The sequence below is a fragment of the Perca flavescens genome, chromosome 3 (genome assembly GCF_004354835.1).
Source record: "Perca flavescens isolate YP-PL-M2 chromosome 3, PFLA_1.0, whole genome shotgun sequence".
In the NCBI taxonomy this organism is placed as follows: Eukaryota; Metazoa; Chordata; class Actinopteri; order Perciformes; family Percidae; genus Perca; species Perca flavescens.
The window spans coordinates 18,753,964-18,774,512 of NC_041333.1; the positions used below are offsets into that span (position 1 = coordinate 18,753,964).

Below are 20,549 nucleotides of genomic sequence, written 5' to 3' on the forward strand. Positions count from 1 at the left end.
CTGGACTCATCACTGAACATAACGTTCCTCCACATGTTCAAGTTCCAGTGCACATGTTGCATATGTTTGGCAATGGCAGAGAAGATTTTTCAAATATTTAATGGGCACAACCTACATACTCAGCGCTGGTGCTCATCCCACATATACATGTTCCTTACAAATGGGGCACCATTTGAAACGGAACTAAACAGGCTTTCCAATGTTATAAGATTTATTGCCAAAAAGCATTGTTAGCACAGAGAAATAATCTACCAAACACAAATTTCCTTACTTTTTGTGCTAAGTTTGTATAAATGCATCAACCAGCCTGTCACTCCTGTTAAGATTACAATGCCGTAACCATTGTGTATTTATGAGATGATAAAAACACATTTTCTTCTAGATGTCCCACTTCAACAAATGTCTAACAGAGCGTGAGCCTCAATTTAGAGAACCTATGATTTAATGTAATCAAAGGGATGGGAATGTCAAGTTCTTTGTTAAGTAAATATCAATAATTTTAATTAAATCAGTCTCTGATCACTGAGGCAGACTATTGGGTCTGAACTGAATAAGCAAAGTGGGAAAGGGCAATTCAATCTTAATGGCTTAATTTGTTAGAGGCCAATGAAAGCCAGCGTTTATTGTGAGGGAAACAATGTCTACTTTGCTCATAAATTATGAGGCTAAATGTCAACAATAAAACAGGACGGGTTGTATAAAGCGCTTTTTTGCATTGTACCCCTGCTGTCACATATTCTCTTTTTCTGCATGTGCTGGCCAGATTTGTTTCCAGTAATAAAGAACCACAGGCTTGCCTTTTTTTTTTTAGAGGTCCCAGTAGTTTACCGTTTGTTCTGGTTATTTCAAAATAAGAGTGAAATACCTCAAGTCTCAAACACAGATAGGAGTAATACAAAAGCAAATTCACTGCTAAAAGTGCACAAATGACAGAGATTGCTTTATTTCCTTACACCATGACGATATTTGTGTAAAGAATGCACTTACTGGTACTGTGAGCATGTTATAACCGGTAACTCTATATGGAATACATATGTTGGTGTGCCTGTTATTAACAGACAGCACACAAATTATGACACCAGTGATAAGATCTACCTGCAATAACAAGCACAGGCTTTACTTGTCAACAGCACAGTATACAGTATTTAAGACAATCTGTCAACATTTGATTATGAAATGCTTTATAAAGCACACTGAAATACTGCTGAAATATTTCAGTAATATGTGCAGCTATCTTTTGTAAATATTTTGCTATCTAACACACCCTTTGCTTTGATTCATGCTTGCAGTCTACGTACATTATATTTGTCGACAGTCACACATACATGTGTACATGATATTTGTGCAACATCTGGACCCTTTTTCAGTCAGTCTTGTGTAGTTTTGTTTCTGCTCCATTTAAACAAGGTCAAACTCTAAAACTGTATACATGAAACGAAAGGCCTTTGAATCAAATTTGGCCTTTTATTCTTTATGTTTTTAGAAAAAACCTGATAATTAAAGGGACTAATTTAAGACCAAAGAGATGTCGGTTTCACTCCAAGACTGAACATGTGGACAGGGAAGAGATTAAGACACAAATGCAATCCACAGCTGCAATACTGAGGATGACTTGATTGTTAACAGTTACAGTGTCATTGTGATGGCTTATTGCGCCCACCTAGAGCATTTGACAAGGGCAACAAAGTCTAAATACCAAATGGGAAATAAAGTAACTTTTGGAAAATCACATTTTTAATATTTAGTATTTCTGTTGAGCTCATAATGAGCTAGAATCTGGCTTGTTATCACGTCAGGTTACTTTTATTGAAGCATTATATGTATTAATGATGGTGTCATATACAGTACATGGGATAGTCACTGTGTGTGTGTGTGTGTGTGTGTGTGTGTGTGTGTGTGTGTGTGTGTGTGTTTGTGTGTGTCGCTCTCTCTCTCACTGGCAATTTTTAATAAGAGTGTGTATAAAAATATCCTGCATGTACAGTATGTGACAGCTTGCTTGCATTTCTGTGTGTTTTTCATGTGTGGGTATTGTGTGTGTGTGTGTGTGTGTGTGTGTGTGAGATGGCGAGGATGCGTGTTGACAATGTGTCTGCTGGCACACATTTTGTGTGTGCCTGTGTGTACACTGCTGTGTTCCAGCTGTCTGAGTGGATAAGGCTCAGTGGGCGGACAAACACTGCAGTGAATGTAACACACACACACACACACACACACACACACACACACACACACACACACACACACACGATTGGCTGTGGGGTCTGTGCTATGATAGGGAGTCGCTGTGAGCATTTTACTCAGCAGGGGTTTGACAAGACCACAGATCCCAATTTTAGTGTGATGTGCTTTAAACATGAAGATGATTATAAACAAAAATAATGACAAACTGAGAACAAGATACAGTATATTATGCAACATGCTGGTATTAATAAGGAATTTTCTTACCTGTAGTGAAAAGCTAAAAGCTATTTTTTTAATGACATATTACACACAAAGTGTATATCCCAATTTTGTCATCTTGATTCATTATTATTTTTTATTTTGAAATTCCATCACATAATGAAACTCATTTAGCAGACTTATCGCATATTTATAAAACAGAAGACAAAAATCAGTTGACAAACAGTGCTGGGCAGTTTTGTGTCCTGATGCTTTCTACTATTCTGAACCTTGACTTTTTCCTGCTTAACAAACTGTTGAGCTGCCCTTCGAAGTGTTTCTCCTCTCAGCACTGTCAACACTTTATTATTTATTACTTTTTATTGTTTGAATTCATATAATTTATTAGCTGAATGCACACGAATTAACCCAAATAACACAATTTCCAGGGACTTGAGAAATGTTTAAAACAACATTATGCCGCTAAGTCTTGAACGCTCCATCTTAGCACAAAACCAGCCACCCTCGCAGCTCCACCACCTTCAGATCCTGAGCGGTCGGGTGAAAGCTTGGGAACACAAGTTTGGGGGTTGGGAGTTTAAAATAGTGAGACAGCAAAACTCACAAAGTGCTTCCAGCCATCCGGCTCATTAAACTATCATAACGTCATGACACAGATTTTCCTCTAAAAGCTGACTGGGTGGCAAACACACATAAGTTCCTCTATTCTGGGCATCACAGGACATTTCCCAATACAGAAGACAAAATTCAATAATATACACAGTATAGTGTGCACAATAACACTGGGTGATCATTTGACTAGCTCAAATTAATTTAAAATTTTCACAGGATTTTTTCCCCCCTTTCTACTTTATGCACAAGACTTTCAAAACGTTTGCTCCCCTATAAATATCCTTTCAGTGTTAAAAAGAATAACAGTAAGATGCTACAATAAGTGTTACATTTTCAAACATGCCGAGTAAACTGTGTAAAATGTGAGGCAGTTAAATTGATAAATCAATAAATGAATGTGTGACAGCATCCTTCAGATTTAACAGCTGGCAATGAAGAGATTTGTTATGCTCTGTAGAAAAATATATAGCCACTCGTCTTGAGAGTTTTATGTCAACTGTTAAACATTCAGTTAAACATAACTGCATGCAAGCGTGTGGCCTGACGTGATCTTTTTTCCTGTCCGAGTATTTTATAGCTCATATCAAGTGTGTGAGAACAACGCACACTTAAAAGTACTCCATGACCTCAGTACTTCACAACATCTGCCCTTTTCTAGTTTTGGATATCTTCACACTTTGTGTGTCACACAGGCAGAGAAGAACCTGAGTTCTTCACATCCAAAGTCTAAACAATATCAGAAAGCATCCCTAAAGTCCATTAATTTCCATTAAGCTCCCTCATCGTGTGTAGGACCTCTGCCAGTTGTAAATGGCATGGATATTATGGGAACATGCTGGCACTCGTTTACATGTACTGACGCTGCGGTGGCGGAAAACCCTCCCTCCTGCGCCTCCCCCCAGTCCCCTCCTTCTTGCCGCGAGCTGCTTCGCTCTCTCTTCTGCAGCAAAGAAGTCTGTGGTCGCCCTGAAGAATTCCAGCAGAGCTCTGTGGCTCCAGTTGGTCCGACGGCTCTCCATCCCACTGTTCGGTGCAGCCGCAGAACTGCCAGTCCCCAATGCACCAGCGGCGCTCCCCTCGGACTGGGTGGAGAACCCACAGTGACTTCCACGGTCAGTTAGGAGGAGGAAAAAATGTGGGTTTGTCTCAAAGAGTTCCATGGGTATCGTGGATTGGGTGTCACCGCGGACTGGGTCATCCTGAGCGCACACGCTCAGAACAGGAATAGCCACTTCGTCTACGTCTCTCAAGGGCTCATTGCGTTCCCAGTAAGCATCCCAGGTACCTGAAGTATTGCAGCTACTGCTGGTCCCTGCTGGTGCTGCTGGTGCTGAGCCAGTCTGACAGAACAACGCCTCTTCCAGGCCACGCAACGAACAGCTAGAAAACAGGGTGTCTGTATGTATGGTCTCCCCCAGCACCGTCTTGTACCTGTGCATATAATAAAAGGAGACAACAAGAGAAAACCAGTAAATCAATTTTAAAGAGCTGCATGGGTCATATTCCCTTAGTGGCATTGATCTGAGATACTTTACCTGGGTCACGATGTCTCTCTAAATCAATGACTTGACACTGAGCAGGCCATCTGTTGCTACAGTAACCTTATTTTCTGCTCAATTGTCTTTGCCTTTCCAGTAGTTTTTTTTTTTTTTACAATCCCATTGTAACTGTATCTCCATTTTGGCTGACTGAAAATCCATAATTTCCCTTCTCTCAGTGTGTTGTTTGATATTTTCATATGGCATACTTAATGCAGCAGTCTTATGAAACTGTGTTTTTCATTATGTTCTTGACACTATGAAATATACCCTGTGGTAAACTGAAAGATGAGAGGGAGCTGCTGATCTCGTTCTGTCTTCCAAAACTCATTATGCTTACTTAAACCAATGCACCATGTCCCAAACGGATAGGCTCTGTATGTGCTGCATATATATATATATATATATATATATATATATATATATATATATATATATATATATATATATATATATATACATACATACATACATACAGTATCTCACAAAAGTGAGTACACCCCTCACATTTTAGTAAATATTTCATTATATCTTTTAATGGGACAACACTGAAGAAATGACACTTTGCTACAATGTAAAGTATTAAGTTTACAGCTTGTATAACAGTGTAAATGTGCTGTCCCCTCAAAAATAACTCAACATACAGCCATTAATGTCTAAACCGCTGGCAACAAAAGTCAGTACACCCCTATGTTAAATTCCCATAGAGGCAGGCAGATTTTTATTTTTTAAAGGCCAGTTATTTCATGGATCCAGGATACTATGCAACCTGATAAAGTTCCCTTGGCCTTTGGAATTAAAATAGCCCCACATCATCACATGCCCTTCACCATACCTAGAGATTGGCATGGGGTAGATTCCATAAAATCATCTCTCTACCATCTCTTTATCAGGATGCATAGTATCCTGGATACTATGCATCCTGATAAAGTTCCCTTGGTCTTTGGAATTAAAATAGCCCCACATCATCACATACCCTTCACCATACCTAGAGATTGGCATGGTTTTATGTCAGTTAGCCTAATAGCTAGTTTGATTTGCATTGAGACATGATTTTATGGAAAGTACCCCATGCCAATCTCTAGGTATGGTGAAGGGCATGTGATGAAAACTATGAAAATAAGCCAGTAATGAACCAGAAACTTCCTTTGAAAGCCTATGGACTTGTGTTCACTAGTCTTTCTATGTACCTCACGTTGATATTATTTTCCCAGGTATCATTGTTACGCCCCTGAAAAAGGGGAGAAATAATCACAAGAGTGATGCGCAGGTGTTTCCTCACTGAGAACTTTAGTGTAATCCCATTTTACAACAGTACCACATTTTACACAACAGATCTACAGGAAATGGTTTCAATACTATAACTAAATGTATCACAAATGTCAATCAAGTGCTTGAAGCACAATGAAACATTATACAGATAACACCTCAAAATAGATATTAAATGCATACATGTTAATTCACAACTGACACAAAATGGCGTCTACTCTTAGTATGGAGCTATTCTTCTCTGTATCAGAGCGGGGCTCCGCTCACACGCACGCACGCACGCACATTACATTACATTCTGCAATCTTAGCTCTAACTTACTTAAAATTTCACTAACACACACCTTAAACACTATTGATATGTTAGAAAGTAGGAAGTTATTAAATGAACTCCGTTTTATCAATAACATACCTGAAAAAGGGGAGAAATAATCACAAGAGTGATGCGCAGGTGTTTCCTCACTGAGAACTTTAGTGTAATGAGGAAAAGACCGCGATTCCCCCGGAACTTGGGTGGAGACCAAAGCAATCGATCTCAGGCTCATAGATTAAGAGCATTTAGTAGATCACAGATTAACACTTCTACCCTTAAATTATGCACCACAAAATAAAGTAATAGATTTACACATTCTTCTTACAATTTATATGCGTGACAGATTTTAAAACGATTATATGAACTTTATCACTCTCTGTGAACTATGTACTGAGTGCATGATCCTTTTAACATGAGCTATTTTAGAATCCTCACATGCTATAAACTTACTAATATCTTTAGTGTATAACAGGCTATGAGTATTTCCTTTACCCTGTCACATCATCACCATTTTGCCCACCCTTGATATTTCCCCCATACAGTACCTGCTGAGACATATCTTCTGGTAGAGCACCAACGCCCACTGCAGGGGCCACATGCACAGCCCGTTCTCAAACCAGCTCTGACAGCGGAACACAGGCGACAGGCAGACGGCCGCCGTCATATAGCTGGATGATCCACACTCTCCCAGGTAAGAGAGGAGAAGGCCAGACCCTGTGCTTTCGCTCACTGCATATAGTCTTCCTGCAGGCTGTCGGTGGCGAATGTAGCGCACAGCCTCGCGCAGATCTGCAGGGTCACCAAACTGCTGCAGCTTGAGGGTGGTGAGCGGGGTGCCGTTGTGGCTGCGGCGGTTGAAAACTGCCGGTAGGTAGCCATGGGACAGTGCCGTTTCACATAGCTGTAGAGGAGGGGGTGGAGAAAATAAATAGTGAGTTAGCTTCTTTGAATTAAATATGTTAAATGTTTACTTGTAAGACCAGATGGGAAAGGTATTAATCCATTTATGGAACATAGGAGAAAGGCCATGAAATGGTTGATATACAATGCATTTTACATACACTATGCATACCCCAAAAATATCCTCTTTTTCGTCCCTCTGAATAGGCCAAATGCTGGAATTAATGTGGCCGGTTCTCTTGGTTGCTCATGTCGCAGAACTAAACAATGCCTCCTTTTAGAGATCAGTTTCCATTTTGTTCCACTAAATGTCTTTGCAGTTGTAACACCTGAAATGGCATGGTTCTAGGCTACTTTTTATTGTATGGAAAAAGAAATAAACAGTTGCTGGGGGAAGTGAGAACACCGTAAAACTACAGGATTACATGTTGCTTCCACTGTACACTGTAATACTACAGAACACAGTAACATGTTGTCATATCAGTGAATCGCATGCTGTTTTCTCTTACAGTTTCATCTATTTATGATTTTAAACAATTGAGGAACCAACTCTTGCGAAACAGGCATACAATGATGGTTTGGCCCATGAGCAAACAAGAGTTATGCATCCCAAGACACAATCAACTATTGAGTGGCAAAAGAAGAAGGTCCTGTGGTGATTGTTAAAATGAACTTGTCAGTTCTCAGACAGTGTAGAGGCGCAGGTGAAGGCCAACAGCCAGATTCTTAGCTCAGACAGCTTCAACCTGCACAATTCTGTACTCCTTGAACAGGACTCAGAGCACAATTGGCATACGAGAACAGAAAGGGGTGAATACGGAAACCTGTGATCTCATGTCTCTGGCAGAAAGTCTCCCCTTTCAGTCCGCTGCAGCGTGGAGAGAAATATCACTACTCAGTGTTTCTATTGTGAAGTGAGCTATACTTATTATTATAATATAATTATTCTAAACATTGTAATTTAAATGCTGTTGAGAATGTAGGACAATGATATATCCTCAATCTATTGTGTGCAAAACAGCATAATTTAGCGTATGGCTCTGTGAAGCGCTATGTAAACCTGATGGGAACAACAAAATTACAATAACAAACCAATTTCATAAATCAGCTATCATTGAATATGCGTCTTTTCAATCTGTAAAATGCTCTTGTTCTCACCCAAAAGCCTTTTCATTTTTAAAACGAGGCTCAGGCACAAATGTTTGGCATAAATTTATTTTGCTTTTAATGCTCTTGAGAATTGTTTACTAGAAAGATTACAAGCCTGGACGATTTCAGGAAAGAAAGCAGAGTAAATGTATAACTTTATTTATTATATTATATTATTGTAAGCATTATCTAATTTGCTAAATCCTTAATCCTAATAATGAAGTCTTTGTAACATAAATAGCACAGAATATTATATGACAAATTTCTATAATTGAGAAAAAGTTGAGCAGACACATCATCAGACTAGTAAGCCTAAACCTGAGCTAATTACATAAAGTGGGGTAACTAACTCTAGAGAGACCGGGAAGTTTTGATTCAGAGCAGATCAGAAATGACAATTAAATATATATAAATTACAGTGAAAAGCTCTCCATGCAGAAAATGACTGGAGAATGTTTCAGTCAAGGCTCTGAATATTACCTTCAGATTAAATTATTCAATCTATTACAGATTTGTCTTCCCTCTTCCCCTCAACATAGAAGGAGTAGAGTTCAGTTGTCTCATACAAAAGTTTGTGGTAGCCTGTGCAAATACATTATATTCTGCTTTAAATTTGCAAAAAATCCCAGTGGGATGCAGGAAGAGCTGTAGAATCACTGCATTAAATATTTACCAGCTGAGAAAGACTGCAGTAGGATTTTTGCCACTTTTGGTTGTCTGTATGAAAAGAGGATCTACTCGTTTACATTGTGAAGGAAAACTCCGAGCAGAGCTAATACACCGGAACATCATTAATTCACTCATTCATTAGCCTCTTCCCAAACTCGTGAAAGGAGGGGAAGAGCAATATCAAATAAATGTGAATCACCAGAGTTCAGTTGAATTCCCATATATTCCCATAATAGGTATTGAAAGACACTGTTAGATATTTCATAATTTAACTGCATATAGTATGTGTGGCAATTAATGTTGCTGAGATTAAATTAGGTGAACAGATTTGTGAAAAGTGTGAAAAGATTTTGTCCTGTTTATGCTCCACTGCTCAAGTATTGATACAGCAACATTGTGGTGATGCACTGTGTGTAACAACCTGCACAATGAGTAACAACTGCTCACAATAGATACTTAACACACCTTGACGATGGCGAATAAAATGAATGGAAGAAATCACTAAATCCAAAGATATTGCAAAGCCTGTATTTGTTATATAATTAAATATAGTAGTTGGCCTTTTTTCTAGATCATATTTGTGCACATTACATTTCTGGCAATACTTTTCCTAAAATGGTATCCTGACATTCTGAATTTGTCTTTTTCTCAGAGAGCTCAACGACAAACAGTAGCTGCTCCAGCAGTTTTCTGCCAGAGTTGATAAACTTTCAGCTCACTGACAAATTCCTTCAGCAGGGACTCTAGACACTGGACAGCATGCCAGCTCTCATACACACTGTCCTTCTTAAAGTATAACACACACACACACACACACACACACACACACACACACACACACACACACACACACACACACACTTCTCCCGCGCTGCCTCGACATGAATACAAACAATGAATATTGCCTTCAAAGCATTTTGAATAAGGTGATATTCTTCTATGAGATGTTAAACAAAGTTCAGCAGCTTCATTGCAACAAATCAAGTTCAATTAAGGATGTTATTCGATTAGAAGCCTTTTAGAGGCAACAAAGCATCTCGCTACAAATCTCTGTCCTCTATTCAGGTCAATAGTTTCCCTAAATACTCTTTAATAGGCCTGTGATACATGTCTGGGGAATAGCTTTGCTCCTCTGAGTTGGATGTGTGCAGGAGTGCAGCTAACATTTAGGCAATAAGGGGAAATGTTTTTTTTAGAAAGATACATTTTATGTTAAAGTGCATCCATAACATACTACTACTGTATACGCCGACCCGGTATTACATTTTTCTAATAATTTCACTGCTCCGCTGATGAACTATGCGAGAAAACTGCTGAAAGTTAAAACAAATGATAAAAATCTAGATGAAAAGTTCCTGTACTTGTTATTATATAATAAATGCCATGACCGCCATCTTTATAGTTAATTGGTTGGCCCATTTGCTTCTTTGCCTACTCATTGTTATGTTATATAGACATAGATATCGGTACATCTTTGTCCTAGTATATCTGTATTGGGTTTTGTGCTATGTTTTTGTGATTCAGAAATATCCAACACTAGGACTGATTAAGTATTACTGCTACTATTACGTCTCTCACTAATCTAATCATGACTGTTAATGGTAAAACTTTACTACTTTTACTGCACGAGTGCTAAGCTATTATCCCGACCCGCAAGGAATCTGGAAAATTCCAGCTGCTCTCAGCAATCAGAAAGTGAAAAAGAATGGTCTGAAAAACAATTATCTAAGTGTTGAATGGTAAATTACACATAGTGACTGCAATATATAATCCCTCACATCTATATGGAATGAAAAATACTTGATGTGAAAAGGAGTGCCACAAAAGCATACTGAATTAAACACTTAACTAGGTCACAAAATGATGGCGCTCACAAGTCTCTGTCAGGAAAGTGTGACGCGTGTAAATCATATTAGGCAAGACGGCTGCAACAGCTGGATGGCTGCCTCCAGGAACATTTATGGCCTTTCAACACATTGCTCTAAACAGGGGACACAGGCCACTACATATGGAGCACATTCCTACAAGTCTTTACACACCTTCAGTTTATTAAACTGGCCTCTTTGAGTGACCTTTTTTTGAAGTTGACGATAAAAAAAACTGATTAATATTGAGTTTGTTGATGTTTGAGATCAGGATAGTTTATTGAGGAGTAGCTGTCTATGCAGACTTGCTTGGACTTGAGAGTTTAGATAAACGCAGTGCTGGTTAAAAGGAATGGTTCAAGATTTTGGGAACTATGCTTCACTTTCATGCTGAGGATTATGAGATGAACCATACTTGGCTCACTGTAAATATGAAGCTACTGCAGCAGTCGGTTAGCTTAGCACAAAAACTAACACTTGATTTTACATTCGGGTTATGTGCATGCACGTGTAATATCACAATTTGTTATGTTAACACTTTGGTTCATGTACGGAATGGTTTATGTATGAATGTATTTATTGTATGTTTTGGGATGAACATATCACAAACTCTGAAGCCATTGAAAAGACTGTAGACCTATATGACTATTGTTAAGTACTGTATCAACGTTTACCTCTATCATTATGTAAATGCTTACAAATCATGCCCAACCGCATAAAAAACAAAAGGAGCCTAAGACTGAGTAAAAATATGAATAATTTAAGGAGGATGGCTTATTCATAAATTCATGAGTTCCTGAAATGTGCCATCACTGCTGTGTAAAAGAGAATGGGACAGGGACCACAAGCCCACATGCTCCAAAAATAAATTTCCCTGTCCATTTCTTCTGTCACAGATCAACGAGTGTGTACGCCCACGTAAACAAGAGCTCTTCTTGTCTTTGTCTGACACATGCACATGCACGCACACACGCACGCACGTACACACACATACACACCAGTGACAGGAGCAATCTTAATTGGTGTAAATCCCTTGTTGCGCCTCAGCTAGCGTAACTGGCTGACAGCATCACAAATAATCTGTACTCTGATGATGGCCCAGGGAAAAAAAAGCAAGAGGCACAGATCTGCCTGAATGTGAAATTTACTTTTCATCTTTCCATCAGTTTTCTTTTTTCCGTGGTAAACCTTTAAGACCCCACATATTTATGATGCGCTGTTTTCGTTCTATTTTCGTCTCTCTATTGTTTCTTCTTCTTCCACTCTTTGTCGTCCTCTATCGTTTGTTTTATTAGATCTACACAATAAGTTATTTACTCTAGATTAATGTCAAACGCATTGGGTTTTGTTAGTGTTGAGTTCTTGCAGAATTGTTATATCTGACATGGGGCTGACATTGAGCCTGTGACAGGTTTGCACACAGAGCTAACAGTATGAAATGAAATGAGCTAGCACGATTCCAGGTGCCCAGAGTGGTGAGAGAGCCAACAGGCCGTCATGTGGAGCAGCTCTGCACTTCCCCAGGCCCCTCAAGTCAAGCGATGCTTTGTAATCCCTCACTCAATTACCTCAGTCAGTGTATTGAAAGAGCAGTTGAAAGACTGGTACTGCCTCCGCATCTGCTCTTTTTACCCCTCAGCTCTTTTGTTCCATATGAGCTCGCCATGGCTTATCTCAATTGATTTCCTTTGCCCAAATGGTCATTGTTGATTTGCACTGGCAGCTTCCCACGTCTCTTTTAAATTACTGAATGTCTGACTTCTCTTTTGACTAGTTTCTGGATTCGACCCTCTGAATTTAAAAATGAGTTCTGTTGTTGCATTTTAGCTATGGGAATGCTCATGTATAGCATGTGGAAGGCTTTCCTCAACAACAGGACACAATGCACTCTCATGCAGCTGTAATTCTCACCATGTTGACTCATGCTCTACCACAGATTAGGGCTACAAAGTTCACGACACAATTTAAGATGCATCTCAGTGGACATGCTGACCTTGGAAATGGCTTTCTGTTGATATGCACGGATTCAAAAACAATATGAGTGTGTTAGTGTCTGCAGACACAATGGAAACTGCCATTTATAACTTTTACAGGTTGTTAGGTTTGTGGAATATTTGAAGTTCCTTTATTTGGTATTAAAGGTGCTCTAAGTGATGTGACGCGTTTTATAGGCTACAACATTTTTTGTCACATCAGCTTTATGATCTTTTATATGATTGGTTGTTCAGTTTCTGCATGAATATGATTTATCATGTTTACGTATGATCTCAATAATATGGTGATTTGAAGTGAAGTCTGTGAGAGAAGCCAAGAACGCACCTTTAACACATTTCTAGTGATCTTCCCAAAAGAGTTTGGGATGATGAGCAGAACCGGACTGGTGGAGTGACTGGAAGTCCTGCGTCGTTTCTGGTAGGATGGCACTGCCCAGTCCAAGGCCACCAGCCCATCATCGCTCAGCTGCAGGTTGTCCCGCACAAACTGGACCGGGCTATTGTACGGCCAGCACGCTTTGTACACACTCTGAAGTAAGGCGCTGGCCCGCCACGTCCACCCAACACACGGCGAGTAATTACTGAAAGTCCTGCAGTGTTTTAGGAGATAGTTGGCCAGTGCCGACGGTTTGCATATTAGTGCCACGGTGCGTGCTTTCCCATCGGTCCCGGCACCCGCACAGGCGGCCTGGGCACCGTCGCTCCCCTCTCGCTCTGAGAAGCACCTCCCGGTCTTGTCCTTCGTTGTCTGTTGTGAAATTCCCAGTCTCTGAAGCAAGGTATCCGTCTGGCTCTCTGTGCCAAAATATTTGGAGCCTGGCCAGATTAAGACCACCAGGATCACAATGCACAGAGCCACAAGCCATTCCAGCATTGGCACGGTTTGGGAGAGCAAAATGAGCACAATCACTGTCGCTTTCCAAACCTTATTCTGGATCTTAAGTTGATAATTATAAATTTACATGATGTAAAAAACAGTCCACGGAAACATGCTCTTACAGTATGCTGATATTTTGTCCTAAATTGATGCTCAGTTCGTCTGTGAAGTTTGGTGCTTCCCTCCGGTGCCAAGGCGCGCCAGTCCCTCTTTGTAGGCGTGCTGTCTCAGATATGCAGCGTTTAAATATCGTTCCAGCTCAAGCCAAACCCGGCTTCATATTTCCATTTTATGTAGGCACTTTTTAATTAACGAGGAGATGCCGTCCGTGTTTTCATGCATCCAACTGGTTCATTAACCGAGCATGTGCAGGACTGCGCTCAACCCAACAGCTGGGCTAATGCTGGAAACGCCTCCCATCATGTCCATCCCCCCTTCAGAGTAAACAGGTACTGCGTGTGCGTGATAATCGCGGCTGTTATTAGCTATACCCTATAAATTGCTTCCAGTACACCCAGAACAAGGAGGTAGATCTTGCGTTTTTTTTTTTTTGTTTTGTTATTTTTACACAAAGACTCTCTCTCTCTCTCTCTCTCTCTCTCTCTCTCTCTCTCTCTCTCTCTCTCTCTCTCTCTCTCTCTCTGCAACATGTGCACACTGTGACCTTGTAATCAGAGAGCGAGAGAGAACAAAACCTAATAAAGCATGAGATCTGGATACAGGTACTATGAAGGGCTTCTTTGTAAAAGTAATGGCATATTAAGCAGGTTTCTGTTGTGTAACAAAATAACTTTTGTCAACCAATGAAGGTTGACTTTCTTGTCTCAGTTGAAGTAAAAAGTGAAAGTAGGCCAGTGTTCTTTGGACATGCAGAGTGTGATGAACACTGCAACGCTGCAGACATCCAGTTTGATTCAAGCTTATACCATTTACATAATGTGATAACTTCCTCTCTGCTATGTTCATCTTCCCTCTTTATGCTATCTATGGAACTCAAATGGATAAAAATAGCCCATTCATTAATGACTAAAGCAAGGAACCTAAGAGCAGGAACATTTTAATTGTACCTCAGATATGTTGGAGGATATAGGGCAAATCAAGATTATCATCTACAAAGGAGTCTTCTTTTCCTCTGTGTAAATGACAAGGCATTTGAGCAACAGGCAAAAATGATATTGTCCCCCACTTTTAATCACTATATTGTAAGTTTGACATTCTGAGGTACAACAACTGGCCACAAGTTAAAGCTGTAGTTGTTATTGTACATTCAAAGATCCATGGAATATTTAATTGACATTTGCTACTACTGCTGCAAGGTTGATGAATTTCATGGAAAGCTGTAGCTCTGCCATCTGTTTTTGAGGAACATGTTGTTTTGGACACTCACTTAACCAATGGCAGCATAACAAAGCGCTGCGGCCTGCTGAATATAAATTGACAGCTGAGTGAACCAATGGTGTGTGCGAAAAAAACAAACCCAAGTAGAAAGTGTTAGGCAGTAGATCACTGTGTGTTTGTTCCAATTTTCAATGCCACACCATTCCTGTGGATTAGCCAATGGAAAATAAAAGACAAAATGGGAGATGCCAAGCCAACGAGAGAATTAAGATCTCGGTATCCCCTCAGAGAGACACTTTGAACAGCTTACAGCTGGTGCATTAGAGAGCTGGGGGAAGTTGTATTCTGTTAATTTACTCAGCATGCATTTCCAGACTCTGCTCATGAGGCACTTCCCATTTGTGTGTGATAACAATCTCAGTTGTTGCAGGCCTACTCTCTCGCTATGTAATTTTAGAAGCTCTGTGGTGGTCTATAAAACAGTTTAATTGCCACTTTAATAAGACGTCTCTACACTTAATTCCATTTGCGTAATGTTGATTTAATGCTCTTCAAGGTAAACTTGCATCAATGTACTTTTTTCATTTCCTAGAATATCCTTTTTTTTTTTTTTTTTTTTTTTTTTTTACAAATATCCTGGAAATAATATATTTAATGATTATTTCTGTTATTCTTGTATGATAGTCAGAGGTTTTCAGAGGCTTCAGTTAGTCTGAGCTGCAGGTAGAGCTGGCTTTTCTTTTTTAGTCATTGTCATATTGGCCTTGACATGATCAAATTGTAGCCAAAGCTAGAGATAAATGAATGAACCAAGGGGAGCATGACCTGTTCAAAAGGTTTGATGAATCAAAGAAGACTTCAAATTGTATTTCGTAAAATTACAAGGAATACAGGAACACATGAAATAAAAACACATTATGAATGATCGTGTCTTGATCAAGGCTACTTATGTACATACTGTCTATCAAGAGCATCTGTTTATCATATCAATAAACACTCCCCTTGTAGGTTAACCAATGGAAGATCACTTAGCGTTAGGCAAAATATGGCCCTTGAAACCTGTTTGTCACATTCTGTATCATGTGCTGTATGTGTTAATGGAAAACAGAGGTTGAGTTACATTTCTCTCGAGCACTTGTTTTATTATTATGTATTAAACCTAAATGTGTCACCCTTATTGATTGCAGTTTATAGCCCATCCCACTAATCTAATTTGTAATGGATTAAAGACGTCAAAGTATATAATATAGTAAAAAAAGGCATTCATGCAAGAACATAGTTGATGTTTCCAAAGAGGTCATAAAAGATAAAAAAATATGTGGAATACAATAATACATTTTGCATTGATGGGAGGAGATGAGGGGAAAAAAGGTCAACAAGTCAATGCGAACTTTGAGACCAGATAGAAACAACTAGATTAGATAAGGTTTGGACTGAGTGGGAAGTGTAGTAAAGGTTGGACATTTTATCCCGGGATAATCCCACAAAGGTTGTCTAAAACAAACAAACAACTGCTGCTGTCCTGTGTTTGAAGACCCTGACCCTCATCTTTAGGTTTATTGATAGCTGAAATAGGCACACAAAGAATTGCCTGGTATGAGAAATGGATGGTAGAGACGATAGAGGCTTGTCACGTTGGTCACTCAAATACTTTACGGAGTAATCCATATTTCAGCTACCAAATCTAAAGTAAAGTCTGTAGGGCTAAGGTTTTGTGAAAAATGCAGTCCTTAATTCTGTCAGTATTTGGCATTGTGAGAACACCATGTTTACCAAATTAGAGACATTTAACCATCAAACAGAACACACACTTTGAATTCATATTATTTAAGCAGATACATACATTGAATGTAAAACTATTCCCTTGGTGCAAGAAAGATTGGAGGAGCCTAACCCAGTAATTTTCCCAGTCATTGACCCCGGATGACAAACTCGGACACACACACACACACACACACACACACACACACACACACACACACACACACACACACACACACACACACACACACACACCTAATCCATAATCCACAATCAAACATTGTGCTTTGACCAGGAGTGCTGACTGAATAGGAACAGTAGGCTACTGGGTCAAAATGAAGACATAGCCTAGAGGTTGCACTTTCTCTCTCTCGTTGTTTAATGAATGAAGTCTCCTGGCTGTGATTCTGCTGAAGTGTACACATCTTCACTGTGGCAGAGTAGGTACAATCAGTATGAAGAAGCCAATGGAACACTAGATAATGTTTTACTGTGACAGCTAAAATTAATAGTGGTTTATTAACGTTGATTAAATAACATATGATAAAACCTAAATCTAGTGTAGGGCTATGCTTTTATTTTAAAGCTTTAGTGCATAACATTTTGATATTAATGCACGTCCGTTACATTCAAGCCATTGCCAAATGAGTTGCTACAAAGCTAATAAAGACTATCCGCTCCACACAACTCTCTCTGGATTTCTCAGTATGGCTATGTTCAGAAGATTGTGTCGTCCAGTGACTTTTGCGCGCAGAAACTCGAGTGAAGATAATTACCTCTTCTGAAGGGTCCATCATTTTTTTTTAATCCTCCGAGTCCTCCTTGGCTACTAGCAACCGCGTGGAGGAGGGGTGGGGGCGCATGCACGATCACGGAAGGCTGTATCATGTGGATGTACCGACAGTGTAGTCGTCTTTTTCTGTCTCCCCCATGAGGAATGTAGCTTAGTACGCACTATAGCTTTAAAGCAATATTTATAAATTTTGGAAAATAGGCTCATTCACTTTCTTGCCAAGAGTTTGATAATAAGATTGATACCACTCTTGTCTGTACAATAAATATGAAGCTATCAGCTGTTTAGCTGTAAAGACTGAAAACTACCTAGCCTGGCTCTGTCCAAAGGTAACAAAGTCCGCCCACCTCTCAAGCTCACTAGCTTATTGTCTCTTGGAAGTGGAGGAAAGGATTTTCTCTGGCTGTTTTCAGACAGCATGAAAGATTATTAGATTCTGACACTTTTAATCCGTTTTTACTCGTCTGAAATGGCCTCCATGGCAGCAAAACATGTTCATTTATACAGTACATGATGTGATAAACTCCTGTAGGTTAAACTTACTAAAAACTTTTAAAGGCTGACTAACTCTGAGACATAAACTGGAGTAACTAAGGCTACAAACAACCCCTAATGTGTTAAATAGTGATCTTTAAGGGCACTAGTAGGCAAGGCTAGCTGTTTCCTGCTGTCTCTATATTCTTTTTTGCTAAGCTGCTAACCGGCTACTGCTGCATGGTTAGTTTCAGCCAAATTTTTAAGGTAGCCTACCAACGTGAGACTGATATCGTTCTTCTCATCTAACTCTCGACAAGAAGGCAAAATTTATTTGAAGCATATTTTCCAAAATGTCTAAGTTTTCCTGCTAAATCTCAGTAAGTGTCATGAATTTCTAGCACGACTGGCTCCAGTAGGAATTCAACCTCTTACATGGTAACCTCTAAAACTCTAAAGAAGCATTATTCATGTTACTTAAACTGAGCAGGAACAAGCAGGAGAAAAGAGGAGTAAAGACAAGAGCACATTGAATCCAAGGAGAAGAAGACAGAGAGCCCCCTGTGACTCATTTTATGTGTTTAGATCTAATTTGTGGGCCCAAACAAATATCCCTCATCCACATCTGTAAATCTAGTTCCATCCTTGGTGGGGAAGCAAATCAGCTGTGGTCATTTAGGAAGATTGTCCGTTGATTTAAGATTATTTAGTCAGAACGCATAACGTCTCAGTAAGAATGGAGGCTGCTCTGCTGCTTTATTGGTCTCACTGCGTCTTCCTTCTCTCCCTCCCCCTCTTCTCCAGGCTAACCCCCTCATGCCCGGGCGTTCGCCATGGCACAGCCACAACCTTTAACATCAAAACAAACAGCGACTGTGTCACGGTTTCAAACTGATTACTTGATTAATTCAGGGGTCATTGAGCAACATCTTTTCTCAGACATAGATTTGCTTTCTCTTGACGTATGTTTGATTGTTTTAGGGTTAAACTTAGTCGAAACCAATACACCAACAACCCACCTAAGCAGTTACAAAAGGTTGTAAATGTTAAAGAAAGTTACCTCTCACCCAACCTCTGTAATTGCAACCATACGCAGAACTTGTCTTTAGATTGGCAACATCTATTTATGTGGTGTTGCAGTACATGTCCTTCCCCTGAACCCTGACTCTGACGTAGGTCTACTGTTGACTGACTCATACCCATGATCAAATAGATGTGTCAACTTCTCTGGGTGAATATATGACGGGCTGCAGTCTTTGAGGAATGATGTCACAAAGAAAGAATTGTATCAAGTTAACTGTAGATGTTTTCTAAAGTCATGAGCAGCCCATCTTGCCACAATGCGTTACCACCTTCCTGCACGTCAGTACACAACCACATCCTAAGTAGTGGCCTTCCTGTCTCATTTAAACTTCCTGTGGCATTAAAATGCATAAAACCTACAAGCAACTAGCTAAAGATAAAGACTAAACAGTAAATCAGATCTTGTAAAAGCCACACAGGACATCAGCTCATGCCTTTAAAAACTGATTTTGAAACTTCACTTTTTGTCATTACTTTATATTCTGTCTGAAATATTTGCAGTGCAAGAGCAGCATGAGCAAACACTCAGTCAACTGGAATATGCCAACCCCATAAGCACTGTTCTATTTTAAAGCTCATCAACAGGAAAGATAATCTTAGACTTATTCATTCTCCAAGAGTGTGACAAAAAATAAAACAGACGAGAAAAGCTGTTGATTGAGGAACAAAGCCATGCTGATGCAGAATGTTAAAGAAGTAAAGGGGGGGGTAGAGAGTGAAATAAAACGAAACAAAATAAAGGAAGAGACACAGAGGTGAGAGACTAAGAGACATGAATATAAAGAGACCATCACGATATCAAATGATGAAAGGGACATACAATTTGCAGAATTATGCAGATGTGCCCTGAATGATTTTATTTGTATGCCTCTTGACCTCTTTTCTTCATGCCCTTTCTTTTAAATAAAACCAGGAGGATACGCCCGGCCACATGCGACTTTGACAAAGCACAACAATGTTATCAAGCATTAAATGTAAATACGCAAACGCTGCTATCTTTAATGAATGAATCCTAAATGGTTCACCGAGAGAGACATTTTAAAACACCTCATTCTTAAATGCCCCGGAAACCTGTTTTATTAATTAGCTTCTTATCACAAGCAATGGGGTCCCTTTAACTTTAACTTTTAATTTTTGCTTATTTAACTATGAACAGTTAATGTTATAGAGAATTACCCAAGTTTCGAAAGCAAGTTTTCAGGGGCTTTAAAATGTAGTGGGGTGCGGTGATACAATGGAAAAATCAACTGAGGAAAATACTCCCAACCAAGAAAAACAAACAAAAACACTCGTACAAAAAAGAGAATCATTAAACATTTAAAATCTTATTTCAGCGACAGTTTTTTAAATTTATTATTATCTTAATAGGCTGATTGAGATTATCAGTCAAAAAACAACAGCAGGAACTGCATGATCTCATAAAATATAAAAATGTCTGTAATACAGCGTCCTTGGCCCAGCTATGTTTTAGTCAAAATATGTTGAGTTCCAACTTGGCAGCAGAATTGGGTT

The 20,549-nt window shown here is 39.4% G+C and overlaps 1 protein-coding gene and 1 long non-coding RNA gene across 3 annotated transcripts in view; one reads left to right on the top strand and one right to left on the bottom strand.

The window, feature by feature from the left end:
• Positions 1–20,549, top strand: part of LOC114550819 (uncharacterized) — a 136,216-nt gene that overhangs the window by 84,601 nt on the left and 31,066 nt on the right. The window contains exon 2 of the long non-coding RNA XR_003691755.1: positions 6,677–6,825. This is a non-coding gene — a long non-coding RNA (uncharacterized LOC114550819). The remainder of the gene's footprint in view (positions 1–6,676; positions 6,826–20,549) is intronic.
• On the bottom strand, positions 2,522–13,979 carry abhd15a (abhydrolase domain containing 15a). 2 transcript variants are annotated; one of them, XM_028571678.1, is made up of 3 exons: positions 13,037–13,979; positions 6,680–7,035; positions 2,522–4,446 (listed from the first exon to the last, which is right to left on the bottom strand). In XM_028571678.1, exons 1-3 carry the CDS (start codon positions 13,583–13,585, stop codon positions 3,795–3,797), a joined length of 1,557 nt encoding a protein of 518 aa, XP_028427479.1. In that variant the 5' UTR covers positions 13,586–13,979; the 3' UTR covers positions 2,522–3,794. The 2 variants fall into 2 exon arrangements, 1 of the variants encoding a protein (XP_028427479.1); XR_003691748.1 differs by lacking the exons at positions 6,680–7,035; positions 13,037–13,979 and adding an exon at positions 6,234–6,622 and having other exon boundaries at positions 4,361–4,446.